The sequence below is a fragment of the Papio anubis genome, chromosome 1 (genome assembly GCF_008728515.1).
Source record: "Papio anubis isolate 15944 chromosome 1, Panubis1.0, whole genome shotgun sequence".
Lineage (NCBI taxonomy): Eukaryota > Metazoa > Chordata > Mammalia > Primates > Cercopithecidae > Papio > Papio anubis.
In genome coordinates, this window is record NC_044976.1 from 9000161 (window position 1) to 9017558 (window position 17398).

General features: G+C 44.4%; 1 protein-coding gene across 5 annotated transcripts in view; it reads left to right on the forward strand.

Moving 5' to 3' along the window:
- UBE4B (ubiquitination factor E4B) overlaps positions 1–17398 on the forward strand; it is a 147188-nt gene that overhangs the window by 107276 nt on the left and 22514 nt on the right. For all 5 annotated transcript variants that reach the window (XM_031669297.1, XM_031669298.1, XM_031669318.1 and 2 more), the window contains 5 exons: positions 3167–3266; positions 4861–4988; positions 7840–7938; positions 9672–9907; positions 17125–17251. In XM_031669297.1, coding sequence (XP_031525157.1) covers positions 3167–3266; positions 4861–4988; positions 7840–7938; positions 9672–9907; positions 17125–17251 — 690 coding nt within the window. The remainder of the gene's footprint in view (positions 1–3166; positions 3267–4860; positions 4989–7839; positions 7939–9671; positions 9908–17124; positions 17252–17398) is intronic.

Consider the following 17398-nt stretch of genomic DNA (forward strand, 5'->3'; position numbering starts at 1 on the left):
TATAATTGTGTGGTTTGGAGCCACTGAGGTTATGGTAACTTCTTATAGCAGCAGTAGAAAACTAGCATAACTCATTAACAAATCTTGCCATTTTTTTTCTCCAAATGTGTGCTTCTCCTGCATCCAATTTTGTAATAAGGCCATAAGGACAGTCCTTGATCTGATTCTAGTTGTGGTTCTGGAAGCAATGAAGGATGATGGGATAGAACCTAGGGGAAAATAGCATTCCTGCAAGATGACTACCTCCAATGAGGTCATTATAGAAACTGCTTCTGCTAGCAAGCAAGACTCAGGGAATTTAAAGATTTGGGTTGGAGTCAGCTAGTTCTCCCAGACTCCTCCATTTGAACTCTTTGGGTCCCAGTCTTTGCCTTAACTTTGAGATAAGAGGTCCAGTAAAGTTATTAATTTCTTCTGTACTGTAATTTGTAGAACTGGAGCTGCTCCTTTACAGTGGTCTTAGAAACTTCCTGGTTCATTCACATTTCCTTGAGATGAGAATTTAAAATCTGAAGACTGTCATTTTTTTTTTCTATAAACTCTGCAACATAATTAGAGGTAGCCACTCCACCTCCTCATTCCAGATCACCAGTGATCATTTATATAGCTGTTTCTCTGCTCAGAGCCTTGGGCTACCAGTGTTTCATCCTCAAATAATAATTGTATCTTCACCATCCAGTCCAATTAAACAACTGATCCCAGAGACCCATTTTTTTCGTGAAGGCCTGTTACCTATAAACTCTTGTGATACCAGTAACCATATAGGTCGATATCTTAGTTTCCTATGACTGCAGCAACAGATTACCACAACTTTAGTCACTTAAAACAACACATACTACTATCTTACAGTTCTGAAGGTCAGGAGTCCTAAAATAGGCCAGGCAGAGTGGCTCATGCCTGTAATCCCAACACTTTGGGGGGCCAAGGTGGGCAGATCACATGAGGTCAAGAGTTCGAGACTAGCCTGGCCAACATGATGAAACCTCCTCTGCACTAAAAATACAAAAATTAGCAGGGCATGGTAATACATGCCTGTAGTCCCAGCTACTCAAGAGACTGAGGCAAGAATCTCTTGAACCTGGGAGATGGAGGTTGCAGTGAACCGACATTGCGCCACTGCACTCCAGCCTGGGATACAGAGTGGGACTCCGTCTCAAAAACAGAAGTCTTAAGATCAAGGTTGCTTCCCTCCAGAGGCTCTAGGGGAGAATCTCCTTTGCCTTTTCCATCTTCTAAAAGCTGCCTATGTTCCTCTGCTCATCACCACCACCTCCCACCCCACCCCCACACTGCCTTACTGTATTTTCCGAGCTAGCAACATAGTATCTTTAGATCTCCTTCTCTTGCCTGGTATATACCAGCACTTTGGGAGGCTGAGGTAGGTGGATCACTTGAAGTCAGGAGTTTGAGACCAGCCTGGCCAACATGGTGAAACCCTTTTCTACCAAAAAATACAAAAATTAGCCAGGCATGGTAACACACCCTTGTAGTCCCTGCTGCTAGGAGGCTGAGGTGCGAGAATTGCTTGAACCCGGGAAGTAGAGGTTGCAATGAGCTGAGATCATGCCACTGCACTCCAGGGCGACAGAGTGAGAGACCTTGTCTCAAAAAAGCAAAAAACAAGGCCAGGCATGGTGGCTCATGCCTGTAATCCCAGCACTTTGGGAGGCCGAGGCAGGCAGATCATTTGAGATCAGAAGTTGGAGATCAGCCTGGCCAACATGTTGAAACCCCATCTCTACTAAAAATACAAAAATTAGCCAGGCCTGGTGGCAGGTGCCTGTAATCCCAGCTACTTGGGAGGCTGTGGCAGGAGAATCGCTTGAACCTGGGAGGCAGAGGTTGCAGTGAGTCAGATGATGCCACTTCACTCCAGCCTGGGCAATAGAGCGAGACTCGGTCTTAAAAAAAAAAAAAAAAAAAAAAAGGCCAAGCGCAGTGGCTAGTTGGTTTATTGAATCATTGGAATGGCTATAATAGAAGATTCCCAGAGCTATACTTTGAGCAAGGAAGCTGCTTCAGCTTGACAGCACAGCCTCTGCCACTGCTTCAGCCGAAACCCCGCTACCACTGTACTTGCAGAAGGATCATGCAATCACGCAGTCACTTCACAGTACTCACCCTGCCTTCAGTGAGGGTTCATCTCGGTGAAAACTCGGTCTTACAGAAATGCTGGCAGGAGGGGAGTCTAGGAAATGTAATTTTTGGAGATTTAGCAAACTCTAGTATTACACACAACGTCATGATAGAAAGGGGTTGAAATAGTGAGTCAGTCAAAATATGCAGCATATTAGGTGATGGGGAAGCCTTTACTGCAGAGACAGGTGGTGTTTGAGCAGACACCTGAAGGGAATGAAGGAGCAAAGCCGGAGATAACCTCAGAGAAGAGCATTCCGAGCAGAGGGAACAGTTGTAAAGGATGATGCCATTAGTAAAATAGCCGTTTGTTTTGGGTAATTGAATAGGCAAAGTAACCTTGAATTTTCATAAGAGACTTCTTTTTTTCCCTCCCAGAAAAGTAAGGGAACAAGGTACTTTCTTGCAGCAAAAAAGATTATATTTCACCAAATCTATAGTGCCATCCATTTGAAGACACATCATTGTTTTAGGAGCCAATAAAAAAGAAAAATATGGCCAGACGCGGCAGCTCACGCCTGTAATCCCAGCACTTTGCGAGGCCGGTGGGGGGAGCAGACCACAAGGTCAGGAGTTTGAGACCAGCCTGGCCAACATAGTGAAACCCCGTCTCTACTAAAAATACAAAAAATTAGCTGGGCGTGGTGATGGGCACCTGTATCCCAGCTACTTGTGAGGTTGAGGCAGGAGAACCACTTGAACCCAGGAAGCGGTGGTGGCAGTATGCGGAGATTGCACCACCGCACTCCAGCCTGGTGACAGAGCAAGAGTCTGGAAGGAAGGAAGGAAGGGAGGGAGGGAGAGAGAGAGAGAAAGAAAGAGAAAGAAAGAAAGAAAGATGCTGCCAATTAAATTATAACTTGCCACTGGTTGTTAAGATATACTCTGATTTTTAAGATGTTACAATGTGAAAACAACTGCGTTACAATGCGAAAACAACTGCGTGTGAGAGTCAGTGAAATGGGCGAGATGAATGGATAAGATGGATCCAGCTGTTTTCTTTCATTTGACTGTTAGTCTTTGATTTCAGAACTGTAGAAGATTTGAAAAATAATGAAAGCCAATGGAAAGATTCCCCACTGGCAACTAGACACCGCGAAATGCTGAAGCGCTGTAAAACTCAGCTTAAGGTTTGTATAGTTAAGTGGAATAATTATAGACCAGCCTCATAATGATAATTTTCCCAACAGAATATATGCCTTGAGTGAGCAGTTTAGTGTCCTTACTTTTTCTTCGTTATTCTTTTCCCTTCCGATAAAATAGTACATTTTAAAACTTGTTGATATCTTACTTATATCTGTATATAATGATTTCAATCTTGGGACAGAATATGGATAGATATGCTTCTGCTGTGACTATAAATTCTTAATGGGTTTTATGATTCTTAGTTTAACATCACCTCCCCTTCCCTGCCTTATGCAAGGCTCTCCTCACCTGCTGTCTCCCACCCCCCGCCCCAACACTCATGCACACTCCAGTATATCTAGCCATGCATTTTCAGGGTATTTGACAAAGCGCATCTGTGGTAGTGGAAAGATCTCTTTCCTTTGCCCCTCATTCTTCCTTTTTAATTGAAAATGATTCATCACACAAAACCTAACTATAGAAGGGAATATTCTTGCTGGTGAGACATAGCTAAAAACATGCCAGCTGACGTTGTACAAATAAAGCATAGATAGCAAATTTATCCATTTTTCTTCTATTCATGTTCCACTTATAAACCTGAATGTTAGCTGGTCATGCATTCTGTTGAATAGTAGGATAATATGTGGAAAGTTTACCTGACATAGCTTTCTAGTACAAGTTAAGATTTCAGTTTAATTTACTAATAGACTAGACTTCTTCAAGATACACAGTTAACCAGGGGCCCTTATCTGGGGTCTGTGGGCCCCCCTAAGCAGTCCACAGATGTGTTTCAAGGGGGTCTATAAACTGCTTAAATTGCCAGGCACGGTGGCTCACGCTTGTAATCCCAGCACTTTGGGAGGCCGAGGCGGTCAGATCACCTGAGGTCAGGAGTTCGAGACCAGCCTGGCCGACATGGTGAAACCCCATCCCTACTAAAAATACAATAAATTAGCCAGGCATGATGGTGGGCACCTGTAATCCCAGCTACCTGGGAGGCTGAGGCAGGAGAATTGCTTGAACCTGCCAGGCAGAGGTTGCAGTCAGCCAAGATCGCACCACTGAACTTCAGCCTGGGCAACAGAGCGAGACTCTGTCTCAAAAACAAAAACAAAAAAACTGCTTAAATGTATACGTCAGTGTGTGTATGCATGTGTGTGTAATTCTATCAACAGACCTTAGGTAAGAATTCCATCCTTAGTGGACAGCATTTTGCCCAAGGGCAGCTCGTAAGAGGTGGCGCTGGAATTCAAACACAGATTGTTTGGCTTTTTCCCACTAACCACCCTGACAAAAGGGCCTTCCCTGTCACCACCCTCTCCTGATCAAGTTACTTGCTTGTGACCCTTGTAACTCACCATTTTGAGCTTTAACTGTGTGCTAGACCTGGTGGTACTCAGTGGTTTGCTTGCCATGCCTTTGTTTTTCTTAGGAAAAAGATCTTGAGACACAACCAGCATCTTATAGCTAGTTAGAGATGAAGCTCTAGAAGCTCTGGAACCCAAATTGCCCATCTCCAGGCCCCAGTCCCTGCCCAGTCCCCCTGTAGGGACTTAGCTACTGACTGATCTTTGGGTGGGGGCATCCCTGCTTCCACAGAAACTGGTACGGTGCAAGGCCTGTGCTGATGCTGGCCTACTTGACGAGAGCTTCCTGAGAAGATGTCTGAATTTTTATGGCCTTCTCATTCAGCTGCTGCTCCGCATCCTGGACCCCGCATATCCCGAGTGAGTGTGCTTCTTCCTGTTTCCCTCGTCCCTCCTTGGCTGGGCTATGTTGTCTTTATTGTCCTTCAAAGTTGATAACTAAAACCAAAACCCTTTCTTTATCAAGAATTCACTTCTTGGCAAGGCGTGGTGGCTCACGCCTATAATCCCAGCATTTTGGGAGGCTGAGGCGGATGGATAACTTGAGGTCAGAAGTTCAAGACCAGCCTGGCCAACATGGCGAAACCCTGTCTCTACTAAAAATACAAAAATTAACCGGGCTTGGTGGCAGATGCCTGTAGTCACAGCTACTCAGGAGGCTGAGGCATGAGAATTGTTTGAACCCGGGAGGCAGAGGTTGCAGTGAGCCAAGATCGTGCTACTGCACTCCAGCCTGGGCAACAGAGCAAGACTCTGTCCGCACCCAAAAAAAAAAAAGAGAATTCACTTCTCAGTTTCCAGATTGCATTTATATGGATTATGTAGTTACATTGATAGGTGTTTTCCCTGTGATTAGTTACAATAGTAGGTGAATGTCAACAGCTGTTATTTTAATTTTGACAAGTTTTCTTTAAAATTTGCTATAAAGTCTTTGATTGATAGGAAGAGAAATCTATAAATTGGAAGCCAAAAGCTGGAGATAATCTTAGGCCCTCCTAAGCACTGGGTCCAGGAATACCCAGCTAATTCAGAGTGAGCTAAGAACATTGTTGATCACTTTGTCATCAACTGGTCATCTCCTGCAGTCAACCATTTTTGTTTTATTTATTATTATTATTATTATTTTACTGTTACGAAGTCTCTGGTTCACTGATGTTGGTGAGATTGGCCCAAGATCTGTGAAGAAATGGAAAATATTATTTAAAATATGTGTGTAGGCCGGGCGCAGTGGCTCACGCCTGTAATCCCAGCACTTTGGGAGGCCGAGGCGGGAGGATCACATGGTCAGGAGATCGAGACCATCCTGGCTAACACCGTGAAACCCCGTCTCTACTAAAAATACAAAAAATTAGCCGGGCGCAGTGGCAGGTGCCTGCAGTCACAGCTACTCGGGAGGCCGAGGCAGAAGAGTGGCGTGAACCTGGGAGGCAGAGCTTGCAGTGAGCTGAGATCACACCACTGCACTCCAGCCTGGGTGACAGAGCAAGACTCTGTCTCAAAAAAAAAGAAAAAAGAAAACGTGTAGCTCATTGTCTCAGACAGTTTGGGTTGCACAAAACGACCAAATATGACTATTTTATTTCCTTCCCATTTTACTTATTACATTAACCTTAACAAGAAATCAAGAAGGCCAGGCGCCGTAGCTCATGTCTATAATCCCAGCACTTTGGGAGGCCAAGGCAGGTGGATCACTTGAGGTCAGGAGTTTGAGACCAGCCTGGCCAACATGGCGAAACCCCATCTCTACTAAAAATACAAAAATTAGCTAGGTGTGGTGGCAGGCACCTGTAATCCCAGCTACTCAGGAGGCTGAGGTGCAAGAATTGCTTAAACCCAGGAGACAGAGGTTGCAGTGAGCCAAGATTGTACCACTGCACTCCAGCCTGGGCGACAGAGCAAGACTCCATCTCAAAGAAAAAAAAAAACAAAAACGTGTGTAGCTCTGTTGACTCAGACAGTTTGAGTTGCACAAAATGACCAAATATGACCTTTTTATTTCCTTCCCATTTTATTTATTGCATTAACCTTAACGAGAAATCAAGAAGGCTGGGCATGGTGGCTCACATCTGTAATCCCAGTACTTTGGGAGGCCAAGGCAGACGGATCACTTGAGGTCAGGAGTTTGAGACCAGCCTGACCAACATGGTGAAACCCCGTCTCTACTAAAAATAGAAAAATTAGCCAGGTGTGGTGGCAGGTGCCTGTAATCCCAGCTACTCGGGAGCCTGAGGCACAAAAATTGCTTGAACCCAGGAGGCAGAGGTTGCAGTGAGCTGAGATCGCGTCACTGCACTCCAACCTGGGTGACAGGGTGAGACTCCGTCTAAAAAATAAAAGAAATCGGCTGAGCGCGGTGGCTCACGCCTGTAATCCCAGCACTTTGAGAGGCCGAGATGGGCGGATCACGAGGTCAGGAGATCAAGACCATCCTGGCTAACAAGGCGAAACCCCGCCTCTACTAAAATACAAAAAAAAAAAAAAAATAGCCGCATGAGGGAAGGGAGCCGCCTGTAGCCCAGCCACTTGGGAGGCTGAGGCAGGAGAATGGCATGAACCCGGGAGGCGGAGCTTGCAGTGAGCCGAGATGGTGCCACCGCACTCCAGCCTGGGCGACTGAGCAAGACTCTATCTCAAAAAAAAAGAAGAAAAAAAAAAAAAAGAAATCAAGAGAAGGGCTGGGTGTGGTGGCTCACACCTGTAATCCCAGCACTTTGGGAAGCCAAGGCAGGTGGATCAGTTGAGGTCAGGAGTTCGAGACAAGCCTGGCCAACATGGTGAAACCCTGTTTCTATTGAAAATACAAAAATTAGCCAGGTATGGTGGCGCGTGCCTGTAATCTCTGTAATCTCAGCTATTCAGGAGGCTGAGACGTGAGAATCTATTGAATCTGGGAGGCGGAGGTTGCAGTGAGCTGAGATTGTGCCACTGCACTCCAGCCTGGGTGCCAGAGTGAGACTCCGTCTCAGGGGAGAAAAAAAAGAAATCAAGAAAAGGAAAACATTTCACATACACCCTTGCATATGTACTGTCTTCATTATTCCCTGTTCATTTCTGGTTGTAGTTTCTTTGCCTGTGTATTTATTACATGGTTATATTACAGAATGAATTTTTTCTCCAAATGAAATACTTATTTGATGGTAATGTAATACTCTTTGTAGTTTGATGTACCATAATTTCATTTTGTAAATTGTGCTTTTTTTCTCTTTGACAGTATAACACTGCCTTTAAATTCAGATGTCCCCAAGGTATTTGCAGCATTGCCTGAGTTTTATGTAGAAGATGTTGCAGAATTTTTATTTTTTATTGTACAGTAAGTGCCTTTAATATTTTACATAGTTCTAATATGTTTTTATGCATAATACTATAGTATTCTGAGCTGTGTTGCAAACCTCCATTTCATGCCTGAAATTTGATGTAACTGTTGTAACTGAATGCTGCCTAGAGACTGGAAAAAATAAATCCAACTGTGGCACCAGTCCAATTCGAATAATATCTCAAAGACAGAGGCAGAATTAACAGTGCAGATAATGTATTCTGTGAAAATTGAGTTGAATTTCTAATAGTTGAATATGTGTTTCTGAGCAACAGAAGGAGCAGTTTATAAATGTCTGAATGAACATCCCAAACCCAGAAATACCCACATCTATATTTTGTACTAAAATTTGTCTCAATTGTAAAATTGGAGAATGCTTACCAAAAATTGGTTTGAATTTACAACTGATATTGTAGGGTTTTAATTTTTTTTTCAAATCCTTATTTGGTTTATCAAATTAACATTTTCTTTCTAAAACATTACAGGTTAGAAGAATTACAATTTCAATCCCTTGGCACCATGATAGCACCTATGGCTAGCTGAGGGAGTGGTATGTGAAGTCTACTGTGAAAAGTCAAAGTCACGCTGGGCACTGTGGCTCATGCTTGTAGTCCTAGACGTGCAGGAGGATTGCTTGAGCCTAGTTCAAGACCAGTCTGGGCAATGTAGCAAGTCTGCATCTCTTTAAAAAAAAAATAAATAAATAGCATAGGTCCCCAGTTACAGAATACAAATTGTGAAAGTTTTGTAACAAACAATGGAAAAAAACAAAATTAGTATAAATGATTTTAAACTAAGGGCCAAAACTAAATGGAGCAAGTTATATTGCTGTCATAAAAGCTACCTTTAAAAAAATGCCCAAATAGAGGCAGAAGTTGCAATGAGTGGAGATCATGCCACTACACTCCAGCCAGGGCAACACACAAAAAAAACCCAAATCATTGGTGACACGTGATTTTAATTGGTACGAAATTTTAAAAGTGACTCAAAAGCATGGTTTATTTGTTTAAAAAAACCAACCTTGGAATTTAAGCAACTCAAGTCATATTTTAAAATTTGTTCTACGCACAGTGATACAAAAGACACCTATTTGAAAAATTTCATTTATTCTCATTTTCAACAGAGATTAAACAAATAACTATCAAAATTTTTATGATGTTTTGGTAGTGATGATCTTTGTGAAGTTTATCTGATTTAATCGTAAGTTTCATTTGTCGTTAATATAACATGCTACAGCCAGTAACCACGTTTGGTTTTAAATCTGTCTTGTTACAGTATAAATAGTCACTATAGGCTGGGTGCAATGGCTCACGTCTGTAATCCCAGCACTTTGGGAGGCCAAGGCGGGTGAATCACGAGGTCAAAAGATCAAGACCATCCTTGCCAACGTGGTGAAACCCCGTCTGCACTAAAAGTACAAAAATTAGCTGGGCATGGTGGTGGGCACCTGTAGTCCCAGCTACTCAGGAGGCTGAGGCAGGAGAATCGCTTGAACTTGGGAGAGGGAGCTTGCAGTGAGCCGAGATCGTGCCACTGCACTCTAGCCTGGGTGACAGAGCGAGGCTCCGTCTCAAAAAAAAAAAAAAAGGAAGTCACTGTAAACTGAACAAGTTCAAGGGCGCTCCTAAACCTATTAATCCTGCCTTCCCCTCCTCACTCAACTGACACCAGCCCTCACCCAAGGTGAGTTTCTCAGTGGTCTCTTTCTTGCTCTTCTTGCCTCTATTCAGATACTCTCCCCAGGCGCTTTATGAGCCCTGTACTCAGGATATTGTGATGTTCCTTGTTGTGATGTTGTGCAACCAGAACTACATCCGAAACCCATATTTGGTGGCCAAACTTGTAGAAGTCATGTTTATGACCAACCCTGCTGTTCAGCCACGAACCCAGAAGTTTTTTGAAATGATTGAGAACCATCCTCTCTCCACCAAGTTGTTGGTACCTTCCCTGATGAAATTTTATACAGGTAGGTTGCTGGAACACACATGGCCTGCCATGTACTACACTTAGGCAAGGTCATCTAAAGCTAGTGGACGACGTTGCTCTAAGTCTGTTACCTAATATCCTGCTACCTCTGTGTATAACCTACTAACCTGTGACCTGCAGAGGATGTACTTTTGGTTCGTCTTGCCCTGAGTACTTGGGAATAGGACAACCATTTCACCTACTGGTCTCTGATGATTCAGCAGGAACCATTGAAAGTCAGATGATTAACACCAAGACCCAGCTGGTATCAACAGTACAAGTTGGTAGTGTTATCTGAATGGAATTATCTGGTTCATTTTACCTTTGAACTTAAAGCATTTGTTTTTTAACACTATCCTATAACCCAGTCTCCAAACTGTGGGTATAACAGGGAGCTTGTTAAAAAGGCATATTCTTGGGCCAGGTACAGTGGTTGACTCCTGTAATCCCAGCACTTTGGGAGGCCGAGGCGGGCGGATCACAAGGTCAGGAGTTCAAGACCAGCCTGGCCAGTATGGTGAAACCCTGTCTCTACTAAAAATACAAAAAAAAATTAGCCAGGTGTAGTGGCAGGCACCTGTAGTCCCAGGGAGGTTGAGTGAGGGGAATCGCTTGAACCCGGGAGGCGGAGGTTGCAGTGAGCCAAATTCCTGCCACTGTACTCCAGCCTGAGTGAGCGAATGAGACTCCGTCTCAAAAAAACAAACAAACCACTTTTCACCTGTCAAATTTATTTCTTAAGTTGAAAGTTCCTGGTGCAAACATGGTTGTAGAGAAGTAAGCTAACCTGCAAAAAACCTGCTTAATCTACCCTATACCAGTGTGCAGATTTCGTGCTATGAAGCTCCCATGAGAATGTAAATTTAAAGCCTTTCTAAAAGGCAGTTTAGCAGCCCACACCAAGAGCCTTAAAAATGCTTTTACGGCCAGGTGCGGTGGCTCACGCCTGTAATCCCAGCACGTTGGCAGGTGGATGACCTGAGGTCGGGAATTTGAGACCAGCCTGGCCAACATGGAGAAACCCCATCTCTACTAAAAATACAAAAATTAGCTGGGCGTGGTGGCGGCACCTGTCTTCCCAGCTACTCAGGAGGCTGAGGCACGAGAATCGCTTGAACCTAGGAGGCAGAGGTTGCAGTGAGCCGAGATCATGCCAGTGCGCTCCAGCCTAGGAGACAGGGCGAGACTCTGTCTCAGAAAAAAAAAAAAAAAAAAATAAATATATATATATATATATATATATAGGAAGACTGAAGCAGCAAAAAAAAAAGCACTGGGGTAACAGATAAAAGGTGCAAGAAGTAGCCATCCTCTACATCTCCTCTCCCTCAGTCTGGGGACCCAAGGGAAGAGCCTGGGGATCTCACAACCCAGCTGCCCTGATGAGGGCTTGGACAGAGCTAGGACCCAGTCCTCTGTGGAAGGCCCTTGGCCAATTGGTGCTGGTGTCTCGGGGGGTGTGCACGGTTGCTAGCTCCGGGGGTGCGAGACAAAGCTGAAAATTGGAACCAACTGCTACTACTGACAGTAAGTACAAGGTCCTAAGTCCCTTGTTTCTCCTTCAGTTTTCCAGTTCTCCTGCAGCACCTCCTATTGGCAACCCTAGAGAGGGCAGGCTACCAAAGGAAAGATTCTGCAGTGCCAGCCCCAGAATCACAAAGCCAACTGCAAAGAGTGCATGTGGGCCACGCACGGTGGCTCCAGCAAATAATCCCAGCACTTTAGGAGGGCAAGGTGGGAGGATCGCTTGAGCCCAGGAGTTGTAGACCAGCCTGGGCAACATGACGAGACCCCATCTCTATGAAAAATTTAAAAATTAGATGCCTATTGTCCCAGCTACTAAGGAGGCTGAGGTGGGAGGAAGGCTTGAGCCCAGGAGTTAAAGGCTGCAGTGAGCTGTGATCTTGCCACTGCATTCCAGCCTGGGAAACAGAGCAAGACCCTGTCTCTAAAAAAATAAATAAATAAAATAAAAAGACTGGGTTTCGGCCGGGCACGGTAGCTCACACTTATAATCCCAGCACTTTGGGAGGCCAAGGCCGGGGGATCGCCTGAGGTCAGGAGTTTGAGACCAGTCTAGCCAACATGGTGAATCCTAGTATCTGCTAAAAATAAAAAGTTAGGCCAGGCACGGTGGTTCACGCCTGTAATCCCAGCATTTTGGGCGACTGAGGTGGGCGAATCGCAAGGTCAAGAGATTGAGACAATCCTCGCCAACACGGTGAAACCCCATCTCTACTAAAAATACAAAAATTAGGCCTGGCGTGGTGGCTCACGCTGTAATCCCAGCACTTTCGGAGGCCGAGGCGGGCGAATCACCTGAGGTTGGGATTTCGAAACCAGCCTGACCAACGTGGTGAAACCCTGTCTACTAAAAATACAAAATTAGCCTGGCATGGTGGCACATGCCTATAATCCCAGCTACTCGGGAGGCTGAGGCAGGAGAATCACTTGAACCCACGAGGCAGAGGTTGTGGTGAGCCAAGACTGAGCCATTGTAATCCAGCCTGGGCAACAAGAGCGAAACTCCATCCTAAAAGCAAAAATTAGCTGGACGTGGTGGCGCACACCTGTAGTCCCAGCTACTCGGGAGGCTGAGGCAGGAGAATCTCTTGAACCCGGGAGGCGGAGGTTACAGTGAGCTGAGATCGCGCCACTGCACTTCAGCCTGGTGACAGAGCAAGACTTCATCTCAAAAAAAAAAAAATTAGCCGGGTGTGGTGGTGCATACGTGTAATCCCAGCAACTTGGGAAGCTGAGGCAAGAGAATCACTTGAACCTGGGAGGCGGAGGTTGCAGTTAGCTGAGATCTAAAAAAATAAAAGAGTGGGTTTGGAGCTATGGTACAACAGCTGACTAGCTATACTGTGACATAAGAATTTAATTTCTAGAAATTTATTCTGTGGAAATAATTATGAGTATTTGTAAGTGATGTTCTCCATAACATTATTTATAATGCAGTGTAGTGAAAACAATAAAAACAACTGGCCGGGCTTGGTGGCTCAATCCTGTAATCCCAGCACTTTGGGAGGCCAAGGTGGGTAGATCACTTGAGGTCAGGAGTTCAAGACTAGCCTGGCCAACATGATAAAACCCCGTTTCTACTAAAAATACAAAAATTAGTTGGGTATGGTGGCGCGCACCTGTAATCCCAGCGGAGGTTGCAGTGAGCTGAGATGGCACCACTGCACTCCAGCCTGGGCAACAGAGTGAGACTACGTCTCGGAAAAAAAAAAAAAAAATCATGACTGAAATTTCTGCCAGTTATAGATACAAAGTTGTATGTTATCCATAAAGTGGACCTATATGAGTCATAAAAAATAATGTGTTATTTATGTTAAGTGGTTTAGCAACAAAAAGTCAAGAAAATGAAACACTGTGTTCACATTTATATTAGAAAAAAGTAAAAAAGAAAAGAAAAGAAAAAAAGGCCGGGCTTGGTGGCTCTCATCTGTAAAATCCCAGCACTTTGGGAGGCTGAGGCAGGAGGATCACCTGAGGTCAGGAGTTGGAGGCTTAGCCTGGCCAAAATGGTGAAACTCTGTCTCTACTAAAAGTACAAAAAAATTTAGCCAGTCATAGTGGTGCACAACTGTAGTCCCAACTTCTCTGGAGTCTGAGGCAGAAGAATCGCTTGAATCAGGGAGGAAGAGGTTGCAGTGAGCCACGATCGTGCCATTGCACTCCAGCCCGGGTGACAAGAGCAAATCTCCATCTCAAAAAAAAAAAAAAAAAGAGTGTAGGGAAGGACATATACCAAAATATTAACAGTGCATTGGTTATTTTTGAATGATAGCATTATAAATAGTTTTTATTTTTATTTTATTATCTGAACTTCTTAATTTTTCTACAGTAAACGTGTGTTGTTAGTAGTAAAGATAAAATAATTTTAGTTAAATTTATTTTGTAGTCAGTGTTCTGGGCCTGTCAGTGTGGCTTCAGGATAAAGAGAGAATGAGAGAGAGAGAGAGAGAGAGTGTGTGTGTGTGTGTGTGTGTGTACACAACAGAACTGGGCCTGTTGCCTATGAGACCAGTGCTGGGCCTAGTGGAGGCCTGCTGGGAATGTTCCAGAAGGTGATGGGTGGGGGTTGTTCTCTCTTTCGTCTTTGCCATGTGTGCCCTCTGGCCTGGACCACCTCTGTAGTCATGGATGGATGACATCTGTACTAATAATAGCCACCACTCATTGAATGCTTACTAATCCTTTCACTTAATCCCCACAGCAGCCCTAAAGATAGTACTATAAATACCTCCACTTTACAAATGAGGAAACTGAAGCTTAAAAGGGTCAAGAAGCTTGCTGAAGGTCAGTGGCTAGCAAGTGGCAGCAGCCTCGCAGATGCCCTTTAGCACAGGTGCCCCTGACTACTACAGCTACTAAGGGACTGGTGTGAGGGTACCCCCGAGGGAGGAATCACAGACATAGTCCCCAGTGCTCATTGCCTCCATGTGAAGACCTGGCTGATTAGGTCCTGGTCCCGGAGCAGATGGGACTCTCAGATACAAATTAGAGTTGCCACACATAAAATCAGTATGTGGAACAAGCTCCTCTTACACCACACAGATAGTATTTTAGCTTAGAAAATGCTCAAGTTAGGCTGGGCGCGGTGGCTCACACCTGTAATCCTAGCACTTTGGGAGTCTGAGATGGGTGAATCACTTGACACCAGGAGTTAGAGACCAGCCTGGCCAACATGGTGAAACCGCGTCTCTACTAAAAATACAAAAGATTATCTGGGTGTGGTGGCGGGGACCTGTAATGCCAGCTACTTGGGAGGCTAAGGCAGGGGAATTGCTTGAACCAGGACCTGGGAGGTGGAGGTTGCAGTGAGCCAAGATCTTGCCACTGTACTCCAGCCTGGGCTACAGAGACTCCATCTCAAAAAAAAAAAAAAAAGAAAGAAAGAAGGCAGCAAGAATACCTGGGGGGAGGAGAGAGAGGTTCAACACAAGTCTAGTCCACTTACGGCCTTCTGGAACAAGGACCTGGGAATTAGAACTTGGGCTGGTATGATTTTGATGGAACAGTACAAGTAAATAAGAAGAAAAAAAATGTTGGGAGAAATGTATATTGTTTCATTTTCTTTTCTTTTCTTTTTTTTTTTTTTTGAGGTAGGGTCTTGCTCTGTCATCCACGCTAGAATGCAGTGGCACAATTACAGCTCCATGCACTCTTGACCTCCCGGGCTCAAGTGATCCTCCTATCTCAGCCTCCCAAGCGGCTGGGACTACAGGCATTTGCCACCACACCTGGCTAATTTTTGTGGTTTTTGTAGAGACGGGGTTTCACCATGTTCACCAGGCTGGTCCCAAACTCCTGAGCTCAAGTGATCTGCCCACCTGGGCCTCCCAAAGTGCTGGAAATACAGATGTGGGGCCCTGCTGAGATACATATTGTTACATAATAAATTAACAACGTTTACTGAGTCTCTACTATATTCAGAATTTGATGCAGATATTAGGGGCATTTTAGATGATATGAGGCATTGGGTTGGTCCTCCAGTATCTTCCTCTTGTAGGCTGTCCTTATGTCAGCATGCCACACTGTAGCTCACACTTCTATACAATTAATAAATGACATTTAGTTTATTTTAAGGAAAGGTTGACTTAATGAGTATATATAAGTACTTTCAGATCTTAACATGATAGGTGTTAATTATCTTATTCTTTTATTTTTAAATAGCTGTTTTCTTTTTTGGTCACACACACAAAAATATGTTCTTTGGAAAATATAGAAAATATCAAAGACAAGGTATAGTGGCTCACACCTGTAATCTCAGTACTTTGGAAGGACGAGGTGGGAGGATCACTTGAGGCCAGGAATTTGGAACCAACCTGGGCAATATAGACCCCATCTGTAAAAAAATAAAAATGAAAAAAATGTTTTTGAGACGGAGTCTTGCTCTGTCGCCCAGGCTGGAGTGCAGTGGCATGACCTTGGCTCACTGCATCCTCTGTATCTGGATCTCTGTATCTGGATTCAAGCAATTCTCCTGCCTCACCCTCCCGAGTAGCTGGAATTATAGGCACACACCACCATGCCCAGCTAGTTTTTGTATTTTTATCAATAGTAAAGGCGTGGTTTTGCTATGTTGGCCAGGCTGGTTTTGAACTCCTGGCCTCAAGTGATCTGCCTGCCTCAGCCTCCCAAAGTGCTGGGATTATAGGCGTGAGCCACCACACCTGGCCGTAAAAAATAAGCCGGGCATGGTGGATGCACCTCCAGTCCCACCTACTTGGGAAGCTGAGGTGGGAGATCACTTGAACCTGAGAGGTTGAGGCTGTAGTGAGCCATTATCACACCACTGCACTGCACCCTGGGCGACAGAGCAAGACCCTGTCTCCTAAAAAATAATAATAAAATAATCGGGCATGGTGGCTCACGCCTGTAATCCCAGCACTTTGGGAGGCCAAGGTGGGAGGATCATGAGGCCAAGAGATGAGACCATCCTGGCCAATATGGTGAAACCCCATCTCTATTAAAAATACAAAAATTAGTTGGGCATGGTGGCTTACGCCTATAGTCCCAGCTACTCAGGAGGCTGAGACAGGAGAATTGCTTGAACCCAGAGGCAGAGGTTGCAGTAAGCTGAGATTGCGCCACTGCACTCCAGCCTGGCGACAGTGAGACTCTGTCTCAAAAAATAATAATAATAATAAATTAAAATTTGTCATGAATTCTGAAATTTCTCATGCCTAAGCTTTTGCCATTTGGACAAACAAGTTTGATTTTCATCCCTCTTTAGTAGGTATAGGGATGGTAGACACATTGGTTTTTTTTCAACACCAAAAATGGTCAATAGATAGACACATTTAAGAAGTACGTGGCCCTCAGTAAAATTAAACCTAACTTTTTTTATCTGCTGAAGGATGTCCATTTGAGGTGCCATAGATTTTCTGTAAATTAATGACTTAAAATTAGGTGGGGGAGTATGATAATTCAGCTTTTGGTCATTGGTAAGTTGACGCTGTCCTAATGATGGGAGTTTTCCTAGCCCCGTTCCTTTCTGTGGTGTGTCATTGTCAAATCTTCATTGTGAAACTTTTGTCTCTAAAAGCAGCTTATAATTTCTGTCCTGTCTTACATGCAGAGGTGCAAAATTTCACCGGCTCTCTGATGTTGCAGATTTACATTCACTATCATTGTTGGGGCAATAACTGGATTTGGAAAGTAAGAAAGTACATATCCCTCAGTCCCTTTGTCTTTCTTCTTTAGATGTTGAGCATACCGGAGCCACCAGCGAGTTTTATGACAAGTTCACAATTCGCTATCACATTAGCACCATTTTTAAAAGCCTTTGGCAAAACATAGCTCACCATGGCACCTTTATGGAGGAGTTCAAGTGAGTATGGGGCCCCTCGTGTCACAACTTGCTTTCTTGCAAATCGCAGGTAGGATTGCAGCCTAAAAGCTGGCACAGCTGGGTTCTGGTGGACTGTTTGCTTGGTGGTCTCAGACTCCTTTTGAGTTTACCACAAGGTGCCACTAA